Source organism: Vipera ursinii (genome assembly GCF_947247035.1).
Source record: "Vipera ursinii genome assembly, chromosome: 2".
Taxonomy (NCBI): domain Eukaryota; kingdom Metazoa; phylum Chordata; class Lepidosauria; order Squamata; family Viperidae; genus Vipera; species Vipera ursinii.
In genome coordinates this window covers 222648672-222672802 of record NC_139513.1, presented here as the reverse complement: position 1 = coordinate 222672802, position 24131 = coordinate 222648672, and the positions used below count along the sequence as shown (strand labels likewise).

The 24131-nt window shown below is 35.5% G+C and overlaps 1 protein-coding gene across 5 annotated transcripts in view; it reads left to right on the top strand.

Moving 5' to 3' along the window:
• Positions 1-24131, top strand: part of KDM4C (lysine demethylase 4C) — a 205499-nt gene that overhangs the window by 79946 nt on the left and 101422 nt on the right. The window contains exon 10 of one of the 5 annotated variants that reach the window (XM_083352537.1): positions 13498-13935. The exons of 1 other annotated variant lie outside the window; for it this stretch is intronic. In XM_083352537.1, coding sequence (XP_083208663.1) covers positions 13498-13533 — 36 coding nt within the window. In that variant the 3' untranslated portion in view covers positions 13534-13935. Of the gene's footprint in view, positions 1-1722; positions 1776-10920; positions 11293-13497; positions 13936-24131 lie in introns of those variants that run through there. 3 more of the 5 variants (XM_083352536.1, XM_083352538.1, XM_083352539.1) reach the window with 3 other exon arrangements.

Below are 24131 nucleotides of genomic sequence, written 5' to 3'. Positions count from 1 at the left end.
CAGTGTTTCAGCATTCACAACTTCTGAAGGCAGATTGTTCCACTGATTAATTGTTCTAGCTGTCAGGAAATTTCTCCTTAGTTCTAGGTTGCTTCAATCCTTGATTAATTTCCATCCATTATTTCTTGTCCTGCCTTCAGGTTCTTTGGAGAATAACTTGACTTCCTCTTCTTTGTGGCAACCCCTGAGATATTGGAACACTGCTATCATGTCCCCCCTCGCCCTTCTCTTTTTTAAATTAGACATACCCAATTCCAGCAACCTTTCTTTATATGTTTTAGCCTCCAGTTCCCTGATCATCTTTGTTGCTCTTCTCTGTACTATTTCTAGAGTCTCAAATCTTTTTTACATCATGGTGACCAAAGCTGGATGCAGTATTCCAAGTGTGGCCTCACCAAGGCATTGTAAAGTGGTATTAATACTTCACGAGATCTTGATTCTATCCCTCTGTTAATGCAGCCTAGCACTGTGTTGGCTTTTTTGGCAGCTGCAGCACACTCCTGGCTCATATTTAAGTGATTGTCCACTAGGACTCCGAGATCCCTCTCACAGTTACTACTATTGAGCGAGGCACCACCTATACTTTCCTATCTTGTCCATATGCTGGCTATGGAAGAGTGTATACCAATTAAAAGAAAGTCAAAGTATATACTATAAAATTGTATTTTGTTTAATGAAAAATACAGAAGGCTGAAAGTATAGATTAATTGTTATGTGAAGGGGACTGACTCTCTTCCTGCCACTCCAGTTTAACAATCAGAATAGGTTTTGATGAGAAAAAGAAGCAGTGAGAAATGAATAAAATGGATTCTCATTCCTGCCATTCCATTGATAAAATGTAGTACTCTGGAATGTATTTTAGGTTGATAGTAATAGAATTACTAGTAGGAGACCAAAAAAAATCTAGCCTCTTCCCCCCAGCCCTCTCCCCAAAAAATTCCATACGTAATCAGGTTTGGCACTAAATGTATTTGACAAAAAGTTGATTGTATTTATGTAAATTATATAATGGGAAAACTCTGGTTGGAAATTTATTCAACAGCCTTAAATGAAGATATTTCTGAAAAAGACTATCAATTACTCTTGCACAGAGATACAAAAATGATTAAGCAAGAGCACCTACTTAGTCAAATTGAAATAGTATCTTGAAATCCAAGTTACATAAGAATATGTAGCTTGAATTCCAAGATACTATTTCAATTTGCAGTTTTCTTTCATGAAAAGAGAATAGAAAGAAAATAATATTGGATCCTAGATGCGGCTGAAGAATTTTTCAATATAATTTTTAATATAATATATATTTTTCTTTTTACTATTCTCGGACATGTTGGAAACAAAAACTTCTAGATGAGAGAACAGAAAACTACATTTTAATTTCCTTAGTTTTTGACTATCAAGAAATTTGGTTGGCGAAAGGTGTTGCTGACAACTGAAGCCATAATACAGGTAGACGGCTAAGAACTTGGAAGAACAATCCTGTGGCAGTGTCTCTTATATAGATTTTAAAGGCTGGTGTATTTTTCATTCTAAAGTTACCAACAAGAGAAATCATAGCTTCATACTTTCTTACCCATAGCTCCCACAAGTTAAAGATTGGCATGTACATAAACTTGCACAGTTTGCCCCCTTCAGTAAGAAGTGTGTGAACTGAGACAGTTTGCTCCCTTTCAGTGAGAACCCATTTCAATTAAACAATTTGCAACCATATTTTTTTGCATACAGTAAGTGCAGCGCAAATGAAATAATTCAGATCCAAAGCCATGTCCCCATCACAGAACTCTTCTTACGGTATTTGAATCTTTAGCTTCTGAAGATTCAAGGCCCTCTTGATTTGTAAGTGATGCGGCACAGAGGTATGTAGTTTGTTTGTGCCGGGCAAAAATGGTTACAAGTTTCAGAGTGTAGTCTTAATTTGATGAACTGTTAATTTATAAATTACTGCCAGTATTTTAATTGCAAGGTTTTTTGGGGGAGGATTGTGATTTGAACACTTGTTTGCAGTATTTTAAATTAGGTTCTTTCCTTCCCTCTCTCTCTGAAAAGGAAAGGGAAATAATGTAATTTAGTATTGCTGAACAAGGCTGATTATCAATCGTTTTTAGCTGCAGTTTTGAAGTTTAAGGAGAAATATACATTTGATTAAGGTCAATTCTGTCTGCACAGTAAAAATGATAGAACTGATTTATGTTCAGGGGCTATATGAAAGCATAACTGGCAATGACATTTTAGTATGTGTTTATTTCAAATTTAGTATTCAAATTATAACTATTTCTGAGTTCATTTTTACTTTTGCCATTATAAAAAGAAAACTAATTACATTGAATATTCTAGTATTTAAATTATTTCATTCATAAATCCTGTTCCTGCAATCCTGCAGTGTAGATTTTGTCTACCATAACCCCCTCTCAGTTTTCAGTTTCCTTGAAGGAGAAATTACAGTCAGGTGTTTCAATCAATGGGATGACAATCAGGTGTGTGTATATGTGAGTAATTTATTTATTATTTATTAATTAGATTTCTATACTGCCGTATTCCCGAAGGACTCAGGGCGGTTTACAGGGCAAAGTTAAAAAGAGTTAAAACAGTACAAAGGTTAAGATAAAGTTAAAATTAAAATAGGATTAAATAACAATAGCCCAAATTTAAAATTTAAATTTAAAATTTAAAACTTTAAAACCCCTCAGTCCAGGCCAGATAAATCAAACAACCAGGTTTTTAGGTCCCGGCGAAACGAACGAAGGTCGGGGGAGGTCCGGAGTTCCACAGGCAGGTCGTTCCACAGGGCAGGCGTGCCCACAGTGAATGCCCTCCCCCTGGGGATCATCCGCCGGCACTCACTGACCGGCGGCACCCTAAGGAGGCCCCACCTGTGGGAGCGCACAGGACGATGGGAGATTGATGCTGGCAGCAGGTGCTCCCTAAGATAACCTGGACCCATGCCATTTAGGGCTTTATAGGTCATCACCAGCACCTTGAATCTCACCCGGAGGGCAACCGGAAGCCAATGCAGCTTGCAGAGGAGAGGTGTTACATGGGAGTATCGGGAAACTCCCATCACAACTCGCGCGGCCGCATTCTGCACCAGCTGATGCCTCCGAGTGGTCCTCAAGGGCAGCCCCATGTAGAGAGCATTGCAGTAGTCTAACCGGGAGGTCACGAGCGCATGAGTGACTGTGCGTAGGGCATCTCGGTCCAGATAGGGCCGCAACTGGCGCACCAGGCGAACCCTATGGGTTATGCGGGAATGTCAATGGGGGACAGGGAGAGAAATGAATTTTTAAAATTGCAAGATTTTGTTAATGTAATAATTATTCTAATAAGGTAGAATAATTTCATTTGGGCATGCTTGTTTGGACTATTATGCAAGAGTGACTCCAGACATGCAAATCTAAAAATTTGCTGAGATTTAGAAAAGCAAATTTGGTTATAACTTTATTGTTTTAATAAAATTGTTTATAGTACTAGAATGTTTGCCCCTTAGCAATGCCTGCAACTTGAAGTGGCCTATAAATAATTATTTAACATTTTAGCCATTGTAACTCAATGAATAAATACAAATTAAGACGTACTAGAAGAAGTCAGAATCTGTAGTTCTTAAACTCTGCTGAACACTATTATCTTTCTCAGTATAGGATTGTGCTATTTGTCAGAGAAAGAAGTCCTCCAGTTATTTTTAGAGATTAGAATTATGTTTCCATAATATTTTATTGAAAATGATTTAAAATTATTTATTTTACTCAGTATACAGAATGGTATTTTTCCTTTTTAGAGCCTAGGCGACATTTTTGTCTGACTTGTAAAATTGCTATCACTGAGAAAAAAGTTTGTAAACTTTATGTGGCTTCTCTTCCCAAACTCTTTTAAAAAGATAAAGTATTGTTGCTCCTTGTATATTAAATTTTAGGATTTGGGCTAGAAGTAGCATGGAAGAAAAATCAATTCTGGATTTAGGAAGGAGTTAGGACTATGGAAAACAAGAATGTGATCAGGTATCAAGGGGAACAAAGTAGAAAATGTGAATTTAACAATTAGATATTTCTGGCAGCTGAAAGTCAGGGGATTCAAAAGAATTCTCTCTGTACCTTCCTTGTAGAATATACAGCTTAAACTCTCAGAATGAAGTTTTCTATCTTTTTTTAAAAAAAAAGAAGATTGAGAAACCTTACTAAAAAGAACAGTCAGCTTATTTATAGAACTTTTTCTGTAAAGCTACTGTAGTGACAAGGCCTATTTTAGGATAACAGGCAGTGGTCAACAAGAATGACCTCTGAAAAACATGGTATACTTCCAGGAAAGCAAATTGGTGGATCTGTGTAAAGCCACAATAAACAATAAATTTTCAATATGTGTAGTTTGTTAACCTGCTTAGTTGCTATACATAAGGCAAACAATCAATAGGGAAAAAGGGAAAGAATTAATTGTAAAAGATGCACATAACAAGAAACATCATGTACCAACTTAATCACAAACCAGCAATGCGTATGTATGTATGTGCATGCAGATTCAATGTAGCTTGATTCTTTTGCATACAGATCAATATTGAATTTGGGACTCTGCAAAGGAGTAATAGGATGATTTAAAGCATGGGCGCTCAACCTTTTGGTTTGTGTGGTCCGCCCTGTGTGAAGAGGAATTGTCTTGGACCACAGATAAAATATATAATGTAGTTAGTATATATAAATCACACAATAATGTTAAATGTTTACAATCTTGTGGGGCTGCATTACTAGCTATCCAGGGCATGTGGCCTTTGGCCACAGGTTGGACACACCTGATTTAAAATATATTTGTTTGTTTTGGTAGAATTAAAAAGCCTAAGATAAAAGATAAAAATATAAAATTTGAATCAAATTTCAAGACAGTTTTTAGGTTGGAAAGGATCTGACATCTTAACACACGGTGGTTTATTGTCTGCCAGAATCAAGGATGTGACTATTTAACTAAAGACTTATTAAATACACTGACAATAATCTCTTCCTGCCAATATACAGTATATGAAGACAAAAGGCACTGAAAAGGAAAGTTAGAGCTTTGAATTCTGAAAAACTGAAAAGATATTAACTCAATTGTGGTTATTCATCCTTCCACTCCATAGGAAACTACAGGAAAGGAATAGAGAAAGAGAGAAAGAGAAAGAAAAATTAGAAATGAATTGTACCGATAGATTAGGTTTCTAGAAGCATGGTCCACATTATCTGGATAACAGACTGCTGGTACAAGAGGGGTTCTACTTCACAAAGATTTATAAATCTTTATTTGACCAAATCATGGTCAGGAATCAAGCTGAATCCTGTGGAAGTTAAAAAATCTGAATTAGAGACCATTAGTAAAGATGTATGCACTGTGGGGGAAAAAACTGTTGCTGCAATGAGGCCTATGAAAGTACATAATAAGATCAGAAGAACTTTGGTTTATAAAGTTCACGTCTTTCATTCTCTCTACACCAGACATGTCAAACACAAGGCCTGGGGGCTGGATCCGGCCCACGAAGTGGTTTCATGCGGCCCGCGAAGCCATCCTGGAAACAGTGAGGGAACGGCCCCCACTGCCTTGGCCCTGGCCCAGAGACCCTCCTTCTGCCAGAGACCCTCAGATCTGTCCCACTCCTGCCCAGGCCCTCATAGGCACCCTTGATGCGAACGATGTAGAGCTGGCCACGCCCACCCAGTAGGCCATACGCACTCTAGCCACGCCCACCCAGTAGGCCACGCCCACCCTGGCCATACCTACCCGGCCCCTTGAGGGCAACCGCAATGCTGATGCGGCCCTCAATGAAATTGAGTTTGACACCCCTGCTCTACACTAATTGTTGGAGTACAGGAAATAATTATACAGCAAATACAGCTTGTACTAAAGAAATAGAAGTACACATCTGCTCAGAAATTCAAATAAATGAAGTTGGTAATTGTGGAGAAAATGGTTAAAATAGTTGGAGGAAATAAATAAAAGGAAGGGTGATTTTAATTACTTGACCATTTGTTGGGAGACAAATTATGCAAGAACAACGCATTATGGGTAGCTCCTGACATCACTTACTATCATCATTTTCTTTCACGGGATAGAAGGCACAATAGGAGTACTTAGTACTTATCCTAGACTTAATACTAACAGCATGGAAGATATAGATAAGAAATAGTAGCACAGGAATATTGGGGAAAACCTGACAATAGATTTAAATCAGTTGGACTTTGGAAATACGTTTATAACTTTCATAATTAAGATTCATTGCACAAGCTTAGGATGGAGGTTCCCACAAAGAGTTTCTGACAGCATAATTGCAAAAATCCCAACAAAAATGATGGATAATAAAATAAACGGTTACACAAAAAGAGAAGGAAGCTTTGGATTATTTTCCTCAATAATAAATTGACAAGTGTAATATTTTCGACTGATTTGTTTAATTGAATTCTTTTTTTCTAGTTTTAAGACGTGTGGGGAATTCTGCATATTTATGCAGAAATATTGAACGTTCAAGTCACAACTCACAAACATTTAAGCACGACTGTGTATTATTTCTGAGAAATCTCAGAGAAGAGATAAAATGCCAGGTGACAGTAGAAAGGCAAAAGTCCACATCTTCAAAAAAAGAGAAAAGGATTAGGAAACTAAAGATAAGACAGTTTAACTTCAATATTTGGAAAATTATAGAGTAAATCCATTTGAAAACAAATATCAGAGGTCATCATGGCCTTGCCAGATTAAAGTTATCTAATTTTTAAAAACAAGGATTTGATTTAATAAATTGTGTGGAATGATACAGATACAATATGTTCTGCTTTCAGCAAAGCATTTGACAAAATACTTGATGTACTTGGCTCTTATCCTGTCTTATTCCAGAAAGCTATGGAAACCATTTTACTTTCAAAAGGACTTTACGTGGGCAACTCTCTAAGTATTATCATTTGCTTTAATGTGAGTTTGAAATTGTCCATTACCCTGTATCTGTAATGATTAAAATAATATATAAATACAATACAATAAATAAAACAACATATGGATGAGCAAGCTAACAATGTGTGCTGAATGGCATAAGCAACTAACTTAAAAACTACTTTGAATGGTCCTTATTGATGGTTCTTATTCAAACTGGAATGAAATATTAACTAAGACTCGGTCCTGAGTCATGTACTGTTTTATTGATTACCTAAATGAAGAAGTGGATGAAATGTTCATCAAATTAGTAATAGATCATGTAAAATGGATAGCTAATAACTTAAAGACAGAAAACTCAAAATAGTTTTAATAGATTTAGAAAAATGGATTTATAAATAGCACAATATAAAATTTAACTGAGACGAGAATCAAATGTATTCAGTAAGAGATTCCAAGATTAGTAATAATATTTATGAAAGTGTGTCAGTAATATGATGTAGCTGCAAAAAAGGCAAATTCAGATTTGGATTGCATCAACAGAATTTCTTTGTTTCCTTTTCCTTTCTTTTCCTTTCCTTCTGAAAACCGGGACTTTGGGCTAGTAAGGCAAACAGGCTTGGGGGTGGGGGGTGGGGTTTGGATGGAGCCAGAATGAAAGCTGGCCAACTAGTTATTCCTTCATTTCAGAAATCAGCCTCACTTTTGTTACTGGAACTCAAATGGAGGGAAAGGAATCGGCTGCTGTTAAGTGAGATATGGGGTATGATTATGGCAGATCTGTATTTAAAGATGAGATCTGTTACAATTTTGTCCAAATTGCTGGGTGATTCTCTAAATTCAGATAGGGATTCCATGTTTTTGGAATGTGTTCAGTCTGAACTAAGAAAGGAGCCTTTTTAACTTAAACACCATCAATTGTATTAGGTGGTATCAGAGCTGAAGATCACCAGTATCCTGCTAGGATAAAAACTGCATAGTGCATCCACAGAGCAACAAATATTAGCCTAAATTGCTCTCCCTGGTTGTCAGATGTATTGTGGATGTAAGAAGTAAATTGCTTGGTGGTATTTTTGAATTGAAACTTCCAGTACTTCACAAGCCTAAAAAAGGTTGCAGAACAAGTGCAAAGGATAATTAGAGAAATGATCTGTGAAAATTAAGTTATCTCTTGCCCTAGTTATTTCCTTAGGGTATAGAACTGTGACAAAAACAGATGATGTTAGCATGGTATTATATTGTCCCATGCCTTGAATTTATAAATTTTGAATAATGCAACATATATACAAACATTTTTAGCAGCCTTGATTATTATTATTTAGAATAATATCTTATACTAAATGTTATTTATTCACTTGAGTTATATACCATCTTCATATTCAGGAAACTGCTAAAGTACTAAACCTCCAATTTAGCATTTTTCCTCCATATATCAATTACAGCAGGGTAAGAACATATTATTTGATAAGTGCTTTGAGATTGCAGTCAGATACCATCCATTTTCTCGCTCTTTTGCTGTTTTAATGGAAATAATGCTGAGTTTCCTGACATGTATGAATCAAATCATTGCCCTCATTGAGGGAGCACATTGTTGAAAAAAAAAGACAGTAAAAAATATAGTCCCTATATTAACTAGGTTCCATACCATGTATACCTTAACAGTGGCAACCAATATCATAAATTGAACCCAGAAGCTAACTGATAACTGGCGCAGTTCACAGAACATGGATGTTACTTGGGCATGACATGGTCTACCCACCACTTGCGGACCAGTTGGTTTTCAAATGGTTCTCAAGGACAGCCACATGTGGAATACATTGCAGTAGACCAAAGCAAGGCATGAATGACAATAAGAAAAATCACACAGTCCAGGAAGAGCACAACTGACACACAAGGGGAATGCCACCCTGGGACAAGCTTCCAACTAGTCTTCAAGTTGGAACTGTCTGTCCGCGATGCCCTCTGATTGTACCTGAACATGGAAGTGCAACTCTATTCAGGACCAGAGATGGAAAATCCTCAGCATGAGGAGATTTGATCATCATAGCTACTGAATCATGTAAGGATTGAGTTTGAACGTATTCCTCCCTATCCAAGCCTTCACAACTTCATGTGCCAGCTGAAGGACAAGATATATAACTAGTATGATCAGTATATGGATGATACATGACACTAAACAAATGGGACTCAAGTAGATGTTAAATTGTAGAGATGAAAGCATGCCCCGATACATCCTTCAAATTAAAGCACTGGACTTTTACCTTGCTCATACCTATTTAATTTAATCTTGGCCAGTCAGAGCTATTTTCTTTCTCAGCTGAGCTTAAGAAGATTTATAACTATCTTGGAGTGGACCATGTTTCCTGTTGATTTGGAGGGATAAGATCGGAAAGAACTTCAAAGTCCCTCTTTATTTTTTGTAGAAGGAAATTTATACTATAATAAGTTGAAAAAATACAGGAAAAATCTGGAAACATGAAAAAATATAAAATAGTGGAAAAAAAGAAATAAGTGCAGAAAAGAGAAAAGAAAAAAAAATTAGGAAAAAGAAGTGACTTCCTATCTTCTTTACAGCAGTTAGAAACAAACATATTTTTCCTCCTCCCCCTTTAAAATTTCATACATATTTCCCCTCACTCCATATTCAATCTTTTTAATTAACAAAAGCCCAAAAAACCCTGGTCATTTTAAATTTTGTAATGAAAGTTCCATAAAGGATTTTTGACCTGTTATGACAATATATATTATTTCACTGCTGGTCAAACAAATCTACTTTATATTCTTTCCTTATAGACAGTATCTAATTTGCTGCTTTGAACAGAATTAATTGAGTACTGAAGTATTTTTGTATAGTTTGGTCTCTTGTCATTTTGGGCCTGTCACTCTCTCTAAGCACAACCCACATCAAAGGTTTGTTGTGAAAATAGGAGGAAATTTTGTTGGATAGGTTCACCACTTTGTACTGTTTGTAAAAATAATAAAGGGGGATACAAATAATTAACTAAATAAAAAAAATCTTCCAGGCAGAGTGCATAGGTATATCTCTTGAAATCTTCTCCTTGCATAATTTCTGTTAGTGGTTCAACAGCCCCCTGATTGATTAGGTTTTCCAAATTTACTCTCAGACTTAAATATATTTCTTCCTCTCTTGGTTCCAGTAAATGCCATTTCCAGGTCTTCAATAATTGCTCTGATTTGTTATTTTCATTTTATAATCTGGGATCTCCATTTTTTCCATTGACTTAATTTCTCCAATCATTTATATTGCAGATACTTCAAAACTTTAAATTCATTTTCTCTTCCACATTTGCAAATCCATTCAGCCAGGTCTTTCTTAACAAATTCAATTACTGAAGTTTTCACTGATTTTATAATAATCTTCCACAATTCCTCTACATCTTTTATAAAACATCACTGAGTTACCTTTTACAACTACAAATATTTTTTCCTGGTATTTGCTGTGTTAGTAATCTTTTTCTGCTTTCCTGATAATAGCCAGCTGGTAGAGCAACAATGAAAAGCTGTTCAGAACCACGAGATGGGCAGCAAATAAATTTGATAGATATATAAAGAGATAGGTAGGTAGGCAGGCAGGCAGGCAGATGAAATGATGATGTTATCCATTCAGTCGTGTCTGACTCTGGGTGAAATAAATGACACTCCCCCCCCTTTTCATCCTTTCTCTGCATCCTTAACTTTTAATCCCATTCAACATATTCTACAATTCCTTGTCTTTTAGTGTGGAAGAATCCATTAATCATTTCTCTTTGAAAATTCAAACAAACCTCTTTCCCACAGAGACATGTGCTATTTATTTGATTTTTTTAAACAATTTGAAAATGCTTTAAAATAAGGAGAGTCCCAACTCAGCTAAACCCTTTATCCATTTTAAATGTTCATAGTCTAAAATTTAGCAAGTTTTTTTTTGCTGTAGATTATTTTTGATTACTTGTAGTCATTTCTTTCCATTTCCTTTTATTCATGCCCTGGGATTTCCTTGTGAGGAGCTGCCTTCCAAAGTGCACATAGTTGTTGTCTCTTTATTCGCAGAAATTTCCCTGACCAGGGCTTAGTGCTCTGCTTCATTGTTGACCCCACTCTTCAAAGATGTGACAATCTGTCAATGCCGTGACAATGGATGTCGTCGCTCTGGCAACTGAGAATCAGCAGCCATTTTTTACTTTTGCTTCTAGCGTGCCTTTCCTATTCTTTTAGAGTTCAGATTTAGAAGGAGGGATGGGGTAAATGCTTGAGGGTTTAGCTGGCCATAACAATGTAGAAGTATGGGAACTCAAGGACATAGTCTGATAAGGTTTTGGCGGGCTGAGGGGCTGGTGAGAAAAGTCTGTGTCTTGCGTTAATTGGGGAATGTGATTTATGACAGCGTTTGTGGGGTGGGAATTGCAACTTGTTACTTTGTATCTGGGGGGGAGGGAATCTCAGTTTTGGGTTCAACTATGTAAGTGCCGATACTTTGTTTCCTAATAAAATGTTCTTTAAGGAAGAATTCTTGCCTTGAAGTTCTTTTACTGGTTTCATCTATTGGAACCATGACACTGTCATGTTCAGCTGTAAATAGATGTTTTCTTTGTGGTTGTGTAAGAAAATATGCACTAAGTTGTTAGAGGAGAGATAGGAGATAGAGGATATTTAACTAATAGCTTTATATCTTTTTCACTTAAAGCCTTTTCAGACAAAAAAAATCAAATATAATGCAAACTTGTCCTTTTATTTCTACAAGCACAAGCCCAAGGACAAAATGCAGTATCCAGTCTGGATCGGTCATATTTGCCTTCATTCGAGACAAAATGCAGTAATTGTGTGTGGTTTTATCTTGTGCAAATAGACAAGATGAATTGATTTTGAATGAGTGACTAATTGAGATAACTGAGAGTTAACAGTTTTCAGTTTTACAGGCTTGTGAATAAGCGTTATAAACTATATAATTATTTCTTGTAGTATACTTAAATCTCTTGATAATATATTTTAGCTTTACATTTGTTTAACTTATATATTTTAACCTATGATTAAAAGCTTTATTTGCATGAACATTCACCCTCTAAAATTAGCAGATGGGCTTCTTTTGCAATTTCTGTTTTTTGATGATACAAACACTGATACTCTTCACAGTTCAGTTGGGATGAAGAGAGCATTACCTGGAACTGGCATCTACTGTATTCTCAGATTTCTTTTTACTATTAAGTGAGTGTGTGTGTGTGTGTGTGTGTGTGTGTGTGTGTGTGTGTGTGTAAAATCATGGTCTACAGAAAAATTGACTAAATGTAGGCTGGAGGATACAATTACTAAGTAATTAGGTTTTTTTAATCACAGTGATTCATTGGCACACTTTTAACATTTTCACAGAGGTCTGTTCAGCACCTTCTAAAGCTTACAACCTTGTTTGGTAGGACATACCAAGCATACTGTACAACTATGCATATTCTATCTTATTTGGTGTTAGTATCTCTACCTTCAGAGCTGACCCAACTAATTTTCCAATCACTAGGGAAAATACCTTTATCCAGACTGGTTTCTATTGCTTTATGGTTATGGATAAAGCCATGGCCCTTTAGGTTGGAATATGGCAGTCTATTTTGGCTTCTATAAGGATTTCCAAGCAACTGAAATTTATTTATTTATTAAATTTCTACACCACCCATCTTACCTAAGTGACCTGGTTTATAACAAAATAATAAATAACTGTCATCTAGTATTATAGACCAGATTTCTATGCCCAAGAGCTGTAACCTTTGAAAGTCCATTCTCTCATGACAATTATATCTCCTTCCAGATAAAAGCTTGTTATTCACTTACATGTGTGAATTAGATTACAATGAAGAAATGGTTACTTATTTGTAATTACAATTCTTCAAACAATCATCAGAGTTTTTACAGAAGCAATCCTCCTATTCTCTTGGTCGAGATAAAGTCATTGTTCCTTCAAAACTGGGTGAAGGAAATGAAAAGTTTCCTTCAGGGTTTTTACAAAAAGCCTTTAATGTATAGAAAATTCTGAATAGAGCTTAGTGCAGGAGCATAGTCCATGTGTGTGTGTTCACAGATCAAAGTACAGGTAAATAACCACGGTAGATGTATAACTTGCAGGCTTTTAAGGGTTTTGGCTTGTTGGTGTTGGGGATATGTTACTAGATCCGAAAGACGGAACGCAGAGAATGTAAACATCAAATTATCACTTAGAACTCACCATGGGCAACATTAAATGAGTTTATTGTTATGCTTAGAAAATGCAGAAAGAAAGACACCCAGATTGACAACCAAAAGAATATAAACTTGGGAATTGGCCTTAATTGTCAGAAGCAATTGAATGCTTTAGAATGTTGTTCTGATATTGTAATAAAGCTCTGTTTTGAACCATGCCTTGCCATACTGGGAAGCTTCAACTGCATTCTAGCCTGACTATGGAGCACACCAGCTGGAAATGATACAACTCATATTTTTAAGAGATGTATTTTCAGTTCTTCAAATTATGTTGTGCACATTAATGCATTTGAGATCTGAATCAGTTACCAATGAGGCTTGATGTTGGGGCTATTATTATTTAATGTTGAATTGATCACTGAATGTAAGAATTTATTGGATATATTTCTTTTTGTTTATTTTTCCTAGTGCTGGCCCAAGACTATAATAGATGTGGCAGCTTGAAGTTTGATCCCCATTAATAGTTGAATTGCAGTGTTTCAGTATTGTCTACACGTCTTCGGTTCCATGTGCTGACTTGTGAAGTAGTTTTGAGGCTGAGATAGCCCCAGAGACTGCATGTTGCTCTAGCATTTGTCACAGCAGGAAAGGAACTTGTTTGGCTCATTTCAACACTTTCCTCTGTATTCTCATGGACAGCCATTCTGAAGAGCAGTGCCAGATGCCTTCCTGCTGCTTTATTTGGATTAACTTTCTACAATAGCAAAACAATGGGGTAATCTTTTTAATGGCAAACCCCGCTCCCGTTTATTCTCCTGATGTATTGCCTGAGATGAGGGTCTCATCCGGCCTCATGATGTAGTTGACTCATTAAGTGCAAATGAATAAATTAAGTTAATTTTCCAACCCAAGTAGACATTACAATACAGTCAGGATTAGAATAAGAAAAAGATCAGCAAAACATCAGCATCAATAGGCATCGGGTACCTACTGTATAATACTCCAAGCTTTTGTTAGACAAGTGGGCTTGCAAGCTGTATATACATTTTTAACAAATCATTCTTTTATATGCTCGGAAATGGACAATTAAAACTTTAAATAAGTTCCAGTTTTCACAGTTATTCTTTTGGTACGCTATTTTTGAACTTTATAAGCTGCCAAGATCTCCCTGAGAAAGAGGAGATCCTGTGATATCCCACATGCAGTCCTCATAGTTGCTCCTTATGAGTAGACCACAGAAATTGTTCTGCAGTCGGTGTTGAGCTGATGGGAGTCAGGAAAGAGCCATCTTTGTTTCCAGGCATGAACGTAGCTCTTTTTAAGGACATAAAGCTCAACCAAGCGTCATTTTTAATCACTTTGGATGTATTTTATTACCTTTGAAATATTAAGACCAGAATAGAGACTTATATGGTATTCACTGGATGAGTTGCCTTCTCTTTTGAGAAGTATGTTTAAATATTATTTTAAACTTTTGAAAAAATAATCACTTTTTGGATTAAATAGCAAAAGGGGTCTTAGAATATTGATTTCAGAAAGTAGCAATGAGTTAAGGCCTCATATGGAGGAATTACAATATTAAATAAATTACAAGCATCCTTCTAGGCAAATGGTGATTATTTGGGTTTCTTTGAAAGAAAACATGATATAGGACTTTTGAAGGTTGGACACCAGAGGGAGGTAGGAGATAATAAAGAGTTTAATTAAAGATTAAAAAAGGAGCAAAATACACCATCAATGGAATTTTTGATGGATATTTTTGAATAATGGTCTTTGGAATTATTTGATATGATTGATAGCTAGTCAGTCAATGAAGTTATAGAAGAAGAACAAGCTATATTGAATAAGTTTGAAGTTAATTTGAATATAGTTTTAAGTGTGACAAGTAATGAGAAGATATGGAAGATGTATTGAATATACAAACAAAATCAGTTTATATTTCATTGTTTAAAGGAGATATACAAGTATTAAATCAGAAAAGCAGTTTGCATAACTTTTTCTTACTGTATATACAAATCAGCTCTGTTAAAGTTTTGGAAGATTCTTTAAGAAGGGACAAAAAAGCTGAAAAGAATTCAACCTCTGTGACTTCATTTGAAGATGTTAAAAATCAAGACAGTTAAAAGTTTAGGAAAGAAATACGAGGTTGGGTTTTTTATCATGGTTAAAATAAATAGTTATATTTGGCAACCCATCCTGGACTTCTATGAGAAGGAACAAGTTTTTTGGATTTTATTTTTAGTTAACAGATGAGATATGGGGTGAAGAGAGTACTTATATTTCATGAGATGGTGATGTCACCATAATTGTTTATACTTGTTATGTTGAAGGGTGAAGTTATTTCTTTTTTTCTTTTTTCCTTTTCATATATTTTTCTTTTTAATTCTTATATTTTTACAGTCCATATTAGTTTTTATTTTTTTCTATTTATAATTTCTAATTACTTAATAAATGACCACAAAATCTTGCAGCCAATAAATAATAATATGGAAAACATCTGAAAACATAATTGAATTATTAATCTGGATAGCTATAATATACATGTCTTATGTTGTCATAATAGAAATCATAGTACATTTGGGAAATCACTACATCTGTGTGTTTGTATGTGTTTTTGTGGTAGAGAGAGATTTTGTTACATTATTAAGTAGAAATTCTTTATTTTGAACTCATCAGATAGGAATTAATAATACTTCCATCATGTAATGCTAAACTTATGTCAGATGTGTTTCATACAAAGTTACAGTTGTAAAAATCTGTTTCATATTGGTTTCTGTTCTGTTCTTCCAAACAAGTTTCCTATTCTAATTTAATCTGGACAAAATTTTAAGTGGATAGGTAGAATATATTTCAACATATTTCTTTCTTGACATTGAAAAGACCACAATAGGAAGCAACTTTTCAAGACATGCTGAAAAGGGCTGTCACATTATCATTTCCTTTTTACATATATTAATAGTTTTTCTTTTTGTTACTATATAATGCATACAGATGTCTATTTTGGCATCAAATATGCAATTGGAGAGTAGGAAGCAGAATTGTTTTAGAATGGTCTTTATTGCTTGCCAAAAGTACTAAACTGCTTTATTTATGGTTGATTTATTTATGGATGATTTCCAGATAACTGCAAATAATTTTAAAAATATCCTCTCGAAAATCTGTGATGAATTAATTAAGATATGTTGTATATTAAGGATTTTTCATAAAAGGTTTGCAATTTTTATAAGCAATTGACACCTCATTAAGAATAGCTTGCATTTATGCTACACAAATCCTATTGTCCAATATTATCAATTATCTCCACATTGCAGTTGCATACAAAGATTTAGGTGGTCCTATTTAAATTGTATATTTCAGTGAGCCCTCAAGTAACACAAGCTGTGTACATGATGCAAAGTTAAATGTGACTTTTTTTCAGATAGAATATATATCCTATATATAGTTGTTTAAAGATTCAAATAAGAAAACAGTGAATATGGTAGGATATTAATCTAGTTGATTCAGTGCCTTATTTATATAAAGTGGTTAAAAAGGCCAAAAAAAGTAACTGATGTGTCAACCCTACATTTAATCAGAAAATAATTGCTGTGGTATACAAATATTGTGGCCCTTTAACCTCTCATTTCTATAGTATATTATTATACATCCCTTATGTCCACAACATGATATAACAATAATCTGTGTGGAGGAGTTGTCTGAAGGAAACTTCTTTTCCAATCACATTGTCTAAAGTATAAAAAGAAAATCTTGAGAAGCCTGATAAATTTTGTTTCAAAATGTTTTAGACTAAGATTGAATGGTCACAAGCCAGACAAGATGCAGTTGGTTTGGAGAAAGATTGGTGAAGCATTTGGGGGGAAAAACACTTTGCCCAGTGTTAGGCATGGGATTGTGTAAGGACCCACCTCAGCTAACCACCCAAGAAAGCAGAACTCTTGAATCAGGCATTGTCTCAAAAGGAAACTTTTATTAGGGGTTAGTGACAGTTGGGAAGTCAAGGTGAGATCTGGGAAAAATCCCGCTTAAACGGTATAGTTAAACCAGCAATATTCCTCCTCCCACCAAAGTCGTAATGTCCATTTGAAATCCAGCCAATCCACTGGTGGCAACAGTGTGCAGGTAACTGGCACAGTTAGCGCACATCTCAAGGTCTTCTCCAGTTTTGTTTCTCTGTAACCGTCTCCCTGATAAGGGGGAGACATTCCTTTCTCTTTTTTTATTGAAAAGTTTTAGAATACATTTTAAAAACATAAACTCCCTCCCTCCCCCTCCCCCCAACTTACCCTCCCCCCCCTCCCCCACCCCCGACTTCCCAGAGCTGAATACAGGGTATTAACTTACAAACTAAAGCTAGAATATGCTAACTAAAAAAACACATTAAATTATATCACACTTTAACTCCCCTTAAACATAACTAAATAACTAACTAATAATGAATACCTAATGATACATCATATAAAACTAATACTTATTCATATGCTAAATGAAACTTTTTAGTCCCATATTTATTCTGAATATATTCGATCCATCTTCTCCATTCCACAATATATCTCTGTTGCGATTGTTCTTTCAGATATGCTGAAATCTTTGCCATTTCCGCCAGGTTTGAAACTTTCAAAGTCCACTCTTCTATAGTAGGCAGTTCCTCCTTCTTCCAATATTGCGCTACTAAAAGTCTTGCTGCCGTAATTAAATTCAACATCAATTTAGTATCTATAACAGTACAATCTGTAATAATACCCAACAGAAATAACTGTGGAGAAAACCTTATCCTTTTCTTAAATATCTTCTGCATGTTCCACCAAATTTTAATCTAAAAAGCTTTGACTTTTTTACAAGTCCACCATATATGATAATACGTTGCATCATCACAACCACACCTCCAACATTTAGGCTGACAGTTCGGATACATACTTGCTAATTTTTTTGGATCTAAATGCCATCTATAAAACATTTTATAAAAATTCTCTCTTAAATTTTGAGCCTGTGTAAATTTTACATTTCTAACCCATATCTTTTCCCAAGTATCCATTGTTATGACATCCTGAGAGACATTCCTTTCTCAAGTTGGGAGAGGCGGGAGAAGAAAAGTAGAAAGCAAAAGTTATCTCAAGCGAAAGCAAATATCCCCCCTCCCCACAACAGAATGGCAGTTCCCAAAACAAAAGCACAAGAGTAAATATGCAAGGAAGACAATAAGGATTTGGGGACCTGACAGATTGGTTCCAATGTGCTTTGGAGTTGTGTGGAAACTATATTATTATCATTACTATTATTTGTTAAATGTATTTGCCACCTATCTTGCCGCAGGGGCTAGTAGGAAAAGAAATACTATACATATGAAAGGATTCAACTAAGTATGAATATATCCTAGAAACTAATATCTGAAAGTCAGTGAAGAAATTGAACTGAAAAGAGGTAGATAGAGGCAACAGTCTGAAACCAAATCAACCATGAAGTACATTAGAGTAAAGAAAGATAACGGTTTTGGAATAGCTTTCATAGTCCCCAGGCTTGAATATAATTGAAAATGTCTCAGACATGCAGAGTATGCAAGGAAAAGTAAGAATATTTTTGATCTAGAAGAGTTCTACAAAGAAGAGTAAGAAAAATTCCAAAAAAGAAAAAGTAAGACTCTTATCTGGCTATATAAAATGTTTGCAACTTTTATTTCTGTCCAAGGAGGTATTTACAAAGTAGTGATTGGAAGGATGTCTAAACATCTGTTACATATATTCCGTGTTTTCTTAATAAACTATAAACAACTATTAAGTGTGCATTCAAATTTGCAAAAAGATATGTTTAACTTTGTAGCTTTCTATTTACCCAGGATTCATTAAAATGTTCAATTTGAGGAGGGGCAAAATAATTTAATTTAATTTTTTTTAATTTTAATCCCATTTATATCTCGCCCTTCTCCGAAGACTCAGGGCGGTTTACAATCTAAAGCACAAATCAATGTGCTTAGCAATAGCCTTCATTCTATGTATATGCCTGCTTATTATTAGGGCTTTCGCCCTCCCCCCCCAAGCGGCATTATTACAAAGTCAGCTTATTGCCCCCAACAGTCTGGGTCCTCATTTTACCTATCTCGGAAGGATGGAAGGCTGAGTCAACCTTGAGCCTGGTGGGATGCGAACCTGCACTAATTGCAGGCAGCTGGTGTTACTGAAGGAGGCATTAGCCCACTGCTCCACCAAGGCTCTTGTAGATATGCTACAATTCTGTAAACAAATACTAGGATGGAGACAAAGTTTTATGGTGAGCTGCAATATTTCCATATTATCCTGGACTCAGAATTACAAGAAATGTACCCAGGTTCCTCAACTTAATCTATTGTAATGATAAAGCATTAGGTTGTTTAAAGCATCTTGTCAGTATAAGACCACAGTAAAGTTTATCTTATGTTGACTTAAAACAAACATACTATTGTAATATAATTTATAAATTATTTCTCCCTATTATTATTAATTCATAGATGATGTACAGGTAATCCTCGACTTACAACCACAATTGAGCCCAAAATTTCTGTTGCCAAGCAAGGCAGATATTAAGTGAGTTTTGTCCCATTTTACGACCTTTCTTGCCACAGTTGTTAAGTGAATCACTGTAGTTATTAAATTGGTAACATGATTGTTAATTGAATCTGGATTCCCATTGACTTTGCTTGTCAAAAGGTCTCAAAAGGTGATCACATGACCGTGGGACATTGCAACCGTCATAAATATAAGTCAGTTGCCAAATGTCTGACTTTTGATCATGTGACCATGGAGATGGTGCAACAGTCGTAAGTGTGAAAAACGGACGTAAGTGACTTTTTCCAGTACTGTTGTAACTTCAAATGCTCACTGAGCAAACTGCTGTAAGTCTACCTATATATGAATCTGTTTAGAGTTTTTTAAAAGGAAGCTCTGCGTCAGTGAGGCAATAGAACAGCCAAAAAGGTAGAGGAAACAAAGAGAAGGTTAATGAATGTAGATTTGCGCAAGCTTTAATTTGGCTTGGATTGAGGTCCTGGCATTTATTCCAGTGATGGGAGGCTAAAACATATGAAGAATGGTTGCAGGAATTGGGTATGTCTAGTGTTTCAATATCTGAGGGTCTGCCATAAAGAAGAGGGGATCAACCATCCATTGCTTTTTGTTCTGGCTTCAGCATGGAAACTAATCAAGGAAAGAACCAGTCTAGAACAAAGGAGAAATCTCCTGACAGTTAGAACAGTTAATCACTGGAAAGGTTTGCCCCCAGAAGTTGTGGGTGCTTGAACAATGGAGGTTTTGAAGAAGAGATTGGATAACCATTTGTCTGAAATGGTATAGGGCAGGCATGTCAAACATGCGACGTCATGTGACATTGCGGGATGTATCGGGACTTTTTCCCCACTCCTGGCAATGGGGTGAGTGCAGTTTTGGCATGACGCATCTGGCCCGCGGGCCGGCAGTTTGACATGCCTGGTATAGGGATTCATACTTGAGCAGGGGATTGGACTAGAAGACCTCCAAGGTCCCTTCCAGCTCTGTTATTCTGTTGTTATTCTGTTAAGGTGAGTTTATAAGATATAAGAAATTAATATTTTTGCTCATGCTTTGATCTCATAAATGGTGTCACAAAATTAAAGATTGAGTTAGGGGAAAAAAATCGTATTAGATCAAGCTAGTTTTTCTTTGAAGATGTTCTGCTTCTTGGATGAGAAGTGAAATATCTTCAAGGGAAAACAAAGAAAGTCCAGTTGCCTTTTGAAAAAGCACCTTTGGGACAACCATAACCTGGAGGACGGAGAATCTCCATAGACATCTAGTAGGAAAGGGACACATGAGTTATATAGATTTTGTTTGATTTATGATTATTTTTCTTAAGAATTTTTTCCCCATCTAGACTCCAAATTCCAAACAGAAAAAACATGTAGTTATTTTCCATGTGAGGGTATGGGTATTTAGGTGGCTTGTTTTGGTTTGGGGTAACATTGCTTCTGCCAACCTAGCAGTTTGAAAGCACGTAAAAATGCAAGTAGAAAAATAGGGACCACTACGGTGGGAAGGTAACAGCGTTCTGTGCGCCTTTGGCGTCTAGTCATGCCGGCCACATGACCATGGAGACATCCTTGGACAAGCGCTGGCTCTTCGGCTTTGAAACGGAGATGAGCACCGGCCCCTAGAGTTGGAAACGACTAGCACACATGTGCGGGGGAACCTTTACCTTTACCTTTAACATTGCTTAGAGAATTTAAAATGGCAAAGATTTGAGCTGATACCTTAGCATCAACTAATTACTATGCAATATTGTTTTAATCATAGAGGTTTATGATCTGAATGAACAATGTTTTCCCCTTTTGTACAGAATCTATGTATACAGAGCTCTTCCTTCCATCCATAGCCCTGTAGTGTAGTACATTTAAGGTGAAGGAGAAATTGAAGAAGTTGGTTTGAATTTGCAGAGATCATCTTTTACTATGCTTAAATTGCCATATCAGAATTCTTTCCAAACTTTCAACATATACTCAATTGTATGTTGTTATAGGTATCATGCTACATTGTACTGCTTGCCAATTGCATTAGGTTTTGTAAGTTAGAGTAGTCATTTTCTTTCTTTGATGTGGATTTCTTTTTTAGTCCATTTAGAAATAACAGGATGCTATCATTATGCCTGGAAAGGCACACAGAACTAGAACAAAATATATTTAAAGCTGCACAGAAATTACACATGCAGGGAAGTAGAACAGAATGATATGCTAAAGGAATGTGTGACTGACTGTGAAGTGAAGCCCATAGAGCAGCTGTGTCAACATGTGCCTACAACATGTTAAAAAAAAGTTATTTTTTGTATCCTGAGGATAATTTCCTGTGCTGATTATGTGAACAATCACCTTGACGTGATAGGTTTATTTGCTATCCCTGGCATTGATTGGTGTGGTTTGATTTTGGAAAAAATCTGCCAACATTAGAGAGAACGGAATATAAAATTCCTAGCCTCTACAGATGACAGAATATTTGGTATGTGTTATTTGTTATTTTGAAGAATTGGTGTAGTGGCATTCTTTTTGTTCTTTATTTTGCTGTATAACAATGCCTTTTACAGAATGTTAGTGTAAGTTCCATCAGCCCAGTTCTGAAATACTGAGTTATTGATTTCTTATAAAGTTATGTTAATCATTTTAATCTCCACAGTGACCTCATTAGTATGATTAATTTTATTCCAAATCTTTTGGTCAAATTCACTTTTATTTGCTTCACTAGTTAAGAGAAAATGAACTTCTGATTAGGACATAATTCAGAGAATATTTATGGCCTTAGCCTTCAGTGTACATGGTTTCTTACTGGAAGAAAGGACAAAGCCTTTTCCCATTCTGCAGCCAACATTTAAACGTCATTATATTCAAGAACTGATTATGTTGTTCTGATTAAATTATCATTTAATAGCAGGTGGCTTAAAAGGATAAAAATATTTTTTCTTGCCATAGACCACAACTCTGAATATATAGTATTTATTTATTTCATTTTAGTTTTAATCATGTAGACATTTATTTCCTTGATGATGCTGTGTGCAATGAGAATAGATAATATGAAATTAATGTATGCTGACAGCTATTATTTATCCAGTATATCAGTAATTCCCCATAATGGAACTGAAAACATTTTTGTCCGTTAAATTTTTTTTTTAAAGATAGAACTAAAGTTTAAAATCTTGAAAGGTACATGTTTTGAAAATAAGTTAGACACTGATAACATTGATTCCTTTTTGTGAATAAAAAACAGACAATGTGCTTTTCAGGACTTTTTATCAAAAGAACCCTGTTTTATTGTAACTTTTATAAATGGATAGCTGATATCAAAGGTTATGCAGTACTGACTACAAGTTGCTGGAAGGTTATCATAAAAATATTGCTGTCCATTTGTGACCTTCCCCGATGGCTTTCAACAAAATCAGTGGTGGAGGCTGGATTCACTTAATGGCTGCTTGACTCACTTAACAACTGTGGTGATTCATGTAACAAGCATGGCAAAATAGGTTGTAAAATCAGGCACAATCCACTTAACAACTGCCTTACTTGGCAATGGAAATTCTGGTCCCAATTGTGTTGTACGTTGAGGACTACTTGTATGATATTTGTAATATTTGTATGATATTGTTAACGAATGAAGGCAAAGAATGAAGGATATTTTTTGAATTTCAATCAATACTCAGAAGCCTAGATACCTAGATTTATTTGTTATTTGAGAGAAATGAGTGGCAAGTACTCCTTTAGTCTTATGTAAATTGTTTGAATAGGCACATACTGAATTATGCAAGTCTATTTTTATTATGTATTTCAGTTTCTAGCATACATCTTATGGACTTCATACCATTGAGTCTCTTGAAAAGCATGAAGATTAATCATGCTGCCCAGAGTTGTGTTTTGAGATAGGTGACCATACTCATATGTTGACAACAAATAGATAGATAAATAGATAGATGGATAGATAGATAGATAAGATAGATAGATAGGTAGATAGATAAGATAGATAGATAGGTAGATAGATAAGATAGATAGATAGATGATAGATAGATAGATAGATAGATAGATAGATAGATAGATGTGAAATTTACATATATTGTACTATGCTGATTCTCATGTTTTGTCACAAATAGCCTTACTGCATATATAAAACAAATGGAAAGTATTCCTTCAGAACTTTCCTGAGAGAATTCTCATCTCCAAATATGTTTTACGAAACAATGAGCCACTTGCACTGCACAACTAGTCCTTGTTTCAGATATTTGTTTTTATTGTGTGATGGCATTTTCTTCCCCTTTCCCAAATAATATATATGGCAAGTGTTTTAAAAATGCCTATAATTGCCATGTTTTAAAGTATTATTCCAAACAGTTCTGAACCCGGGAAGATTTTCTGAGGTAGCTTAGTGAATTTTGTGATAATTTAATAGGTAGCCCTGTTTTGAGCTTGATGATTGATGCTCCCCCCTCCAAAACAAAACAAAACAAAAAACTCCCACCAACATGAACTAGCCACAGAGAAAGGAAGAAAACTATCACCACACAGTGCCCCATGGGTGGTGCACAACTATTATACTGGCCAATGTCTTTGAAAGCAGCTGAGAGATGAA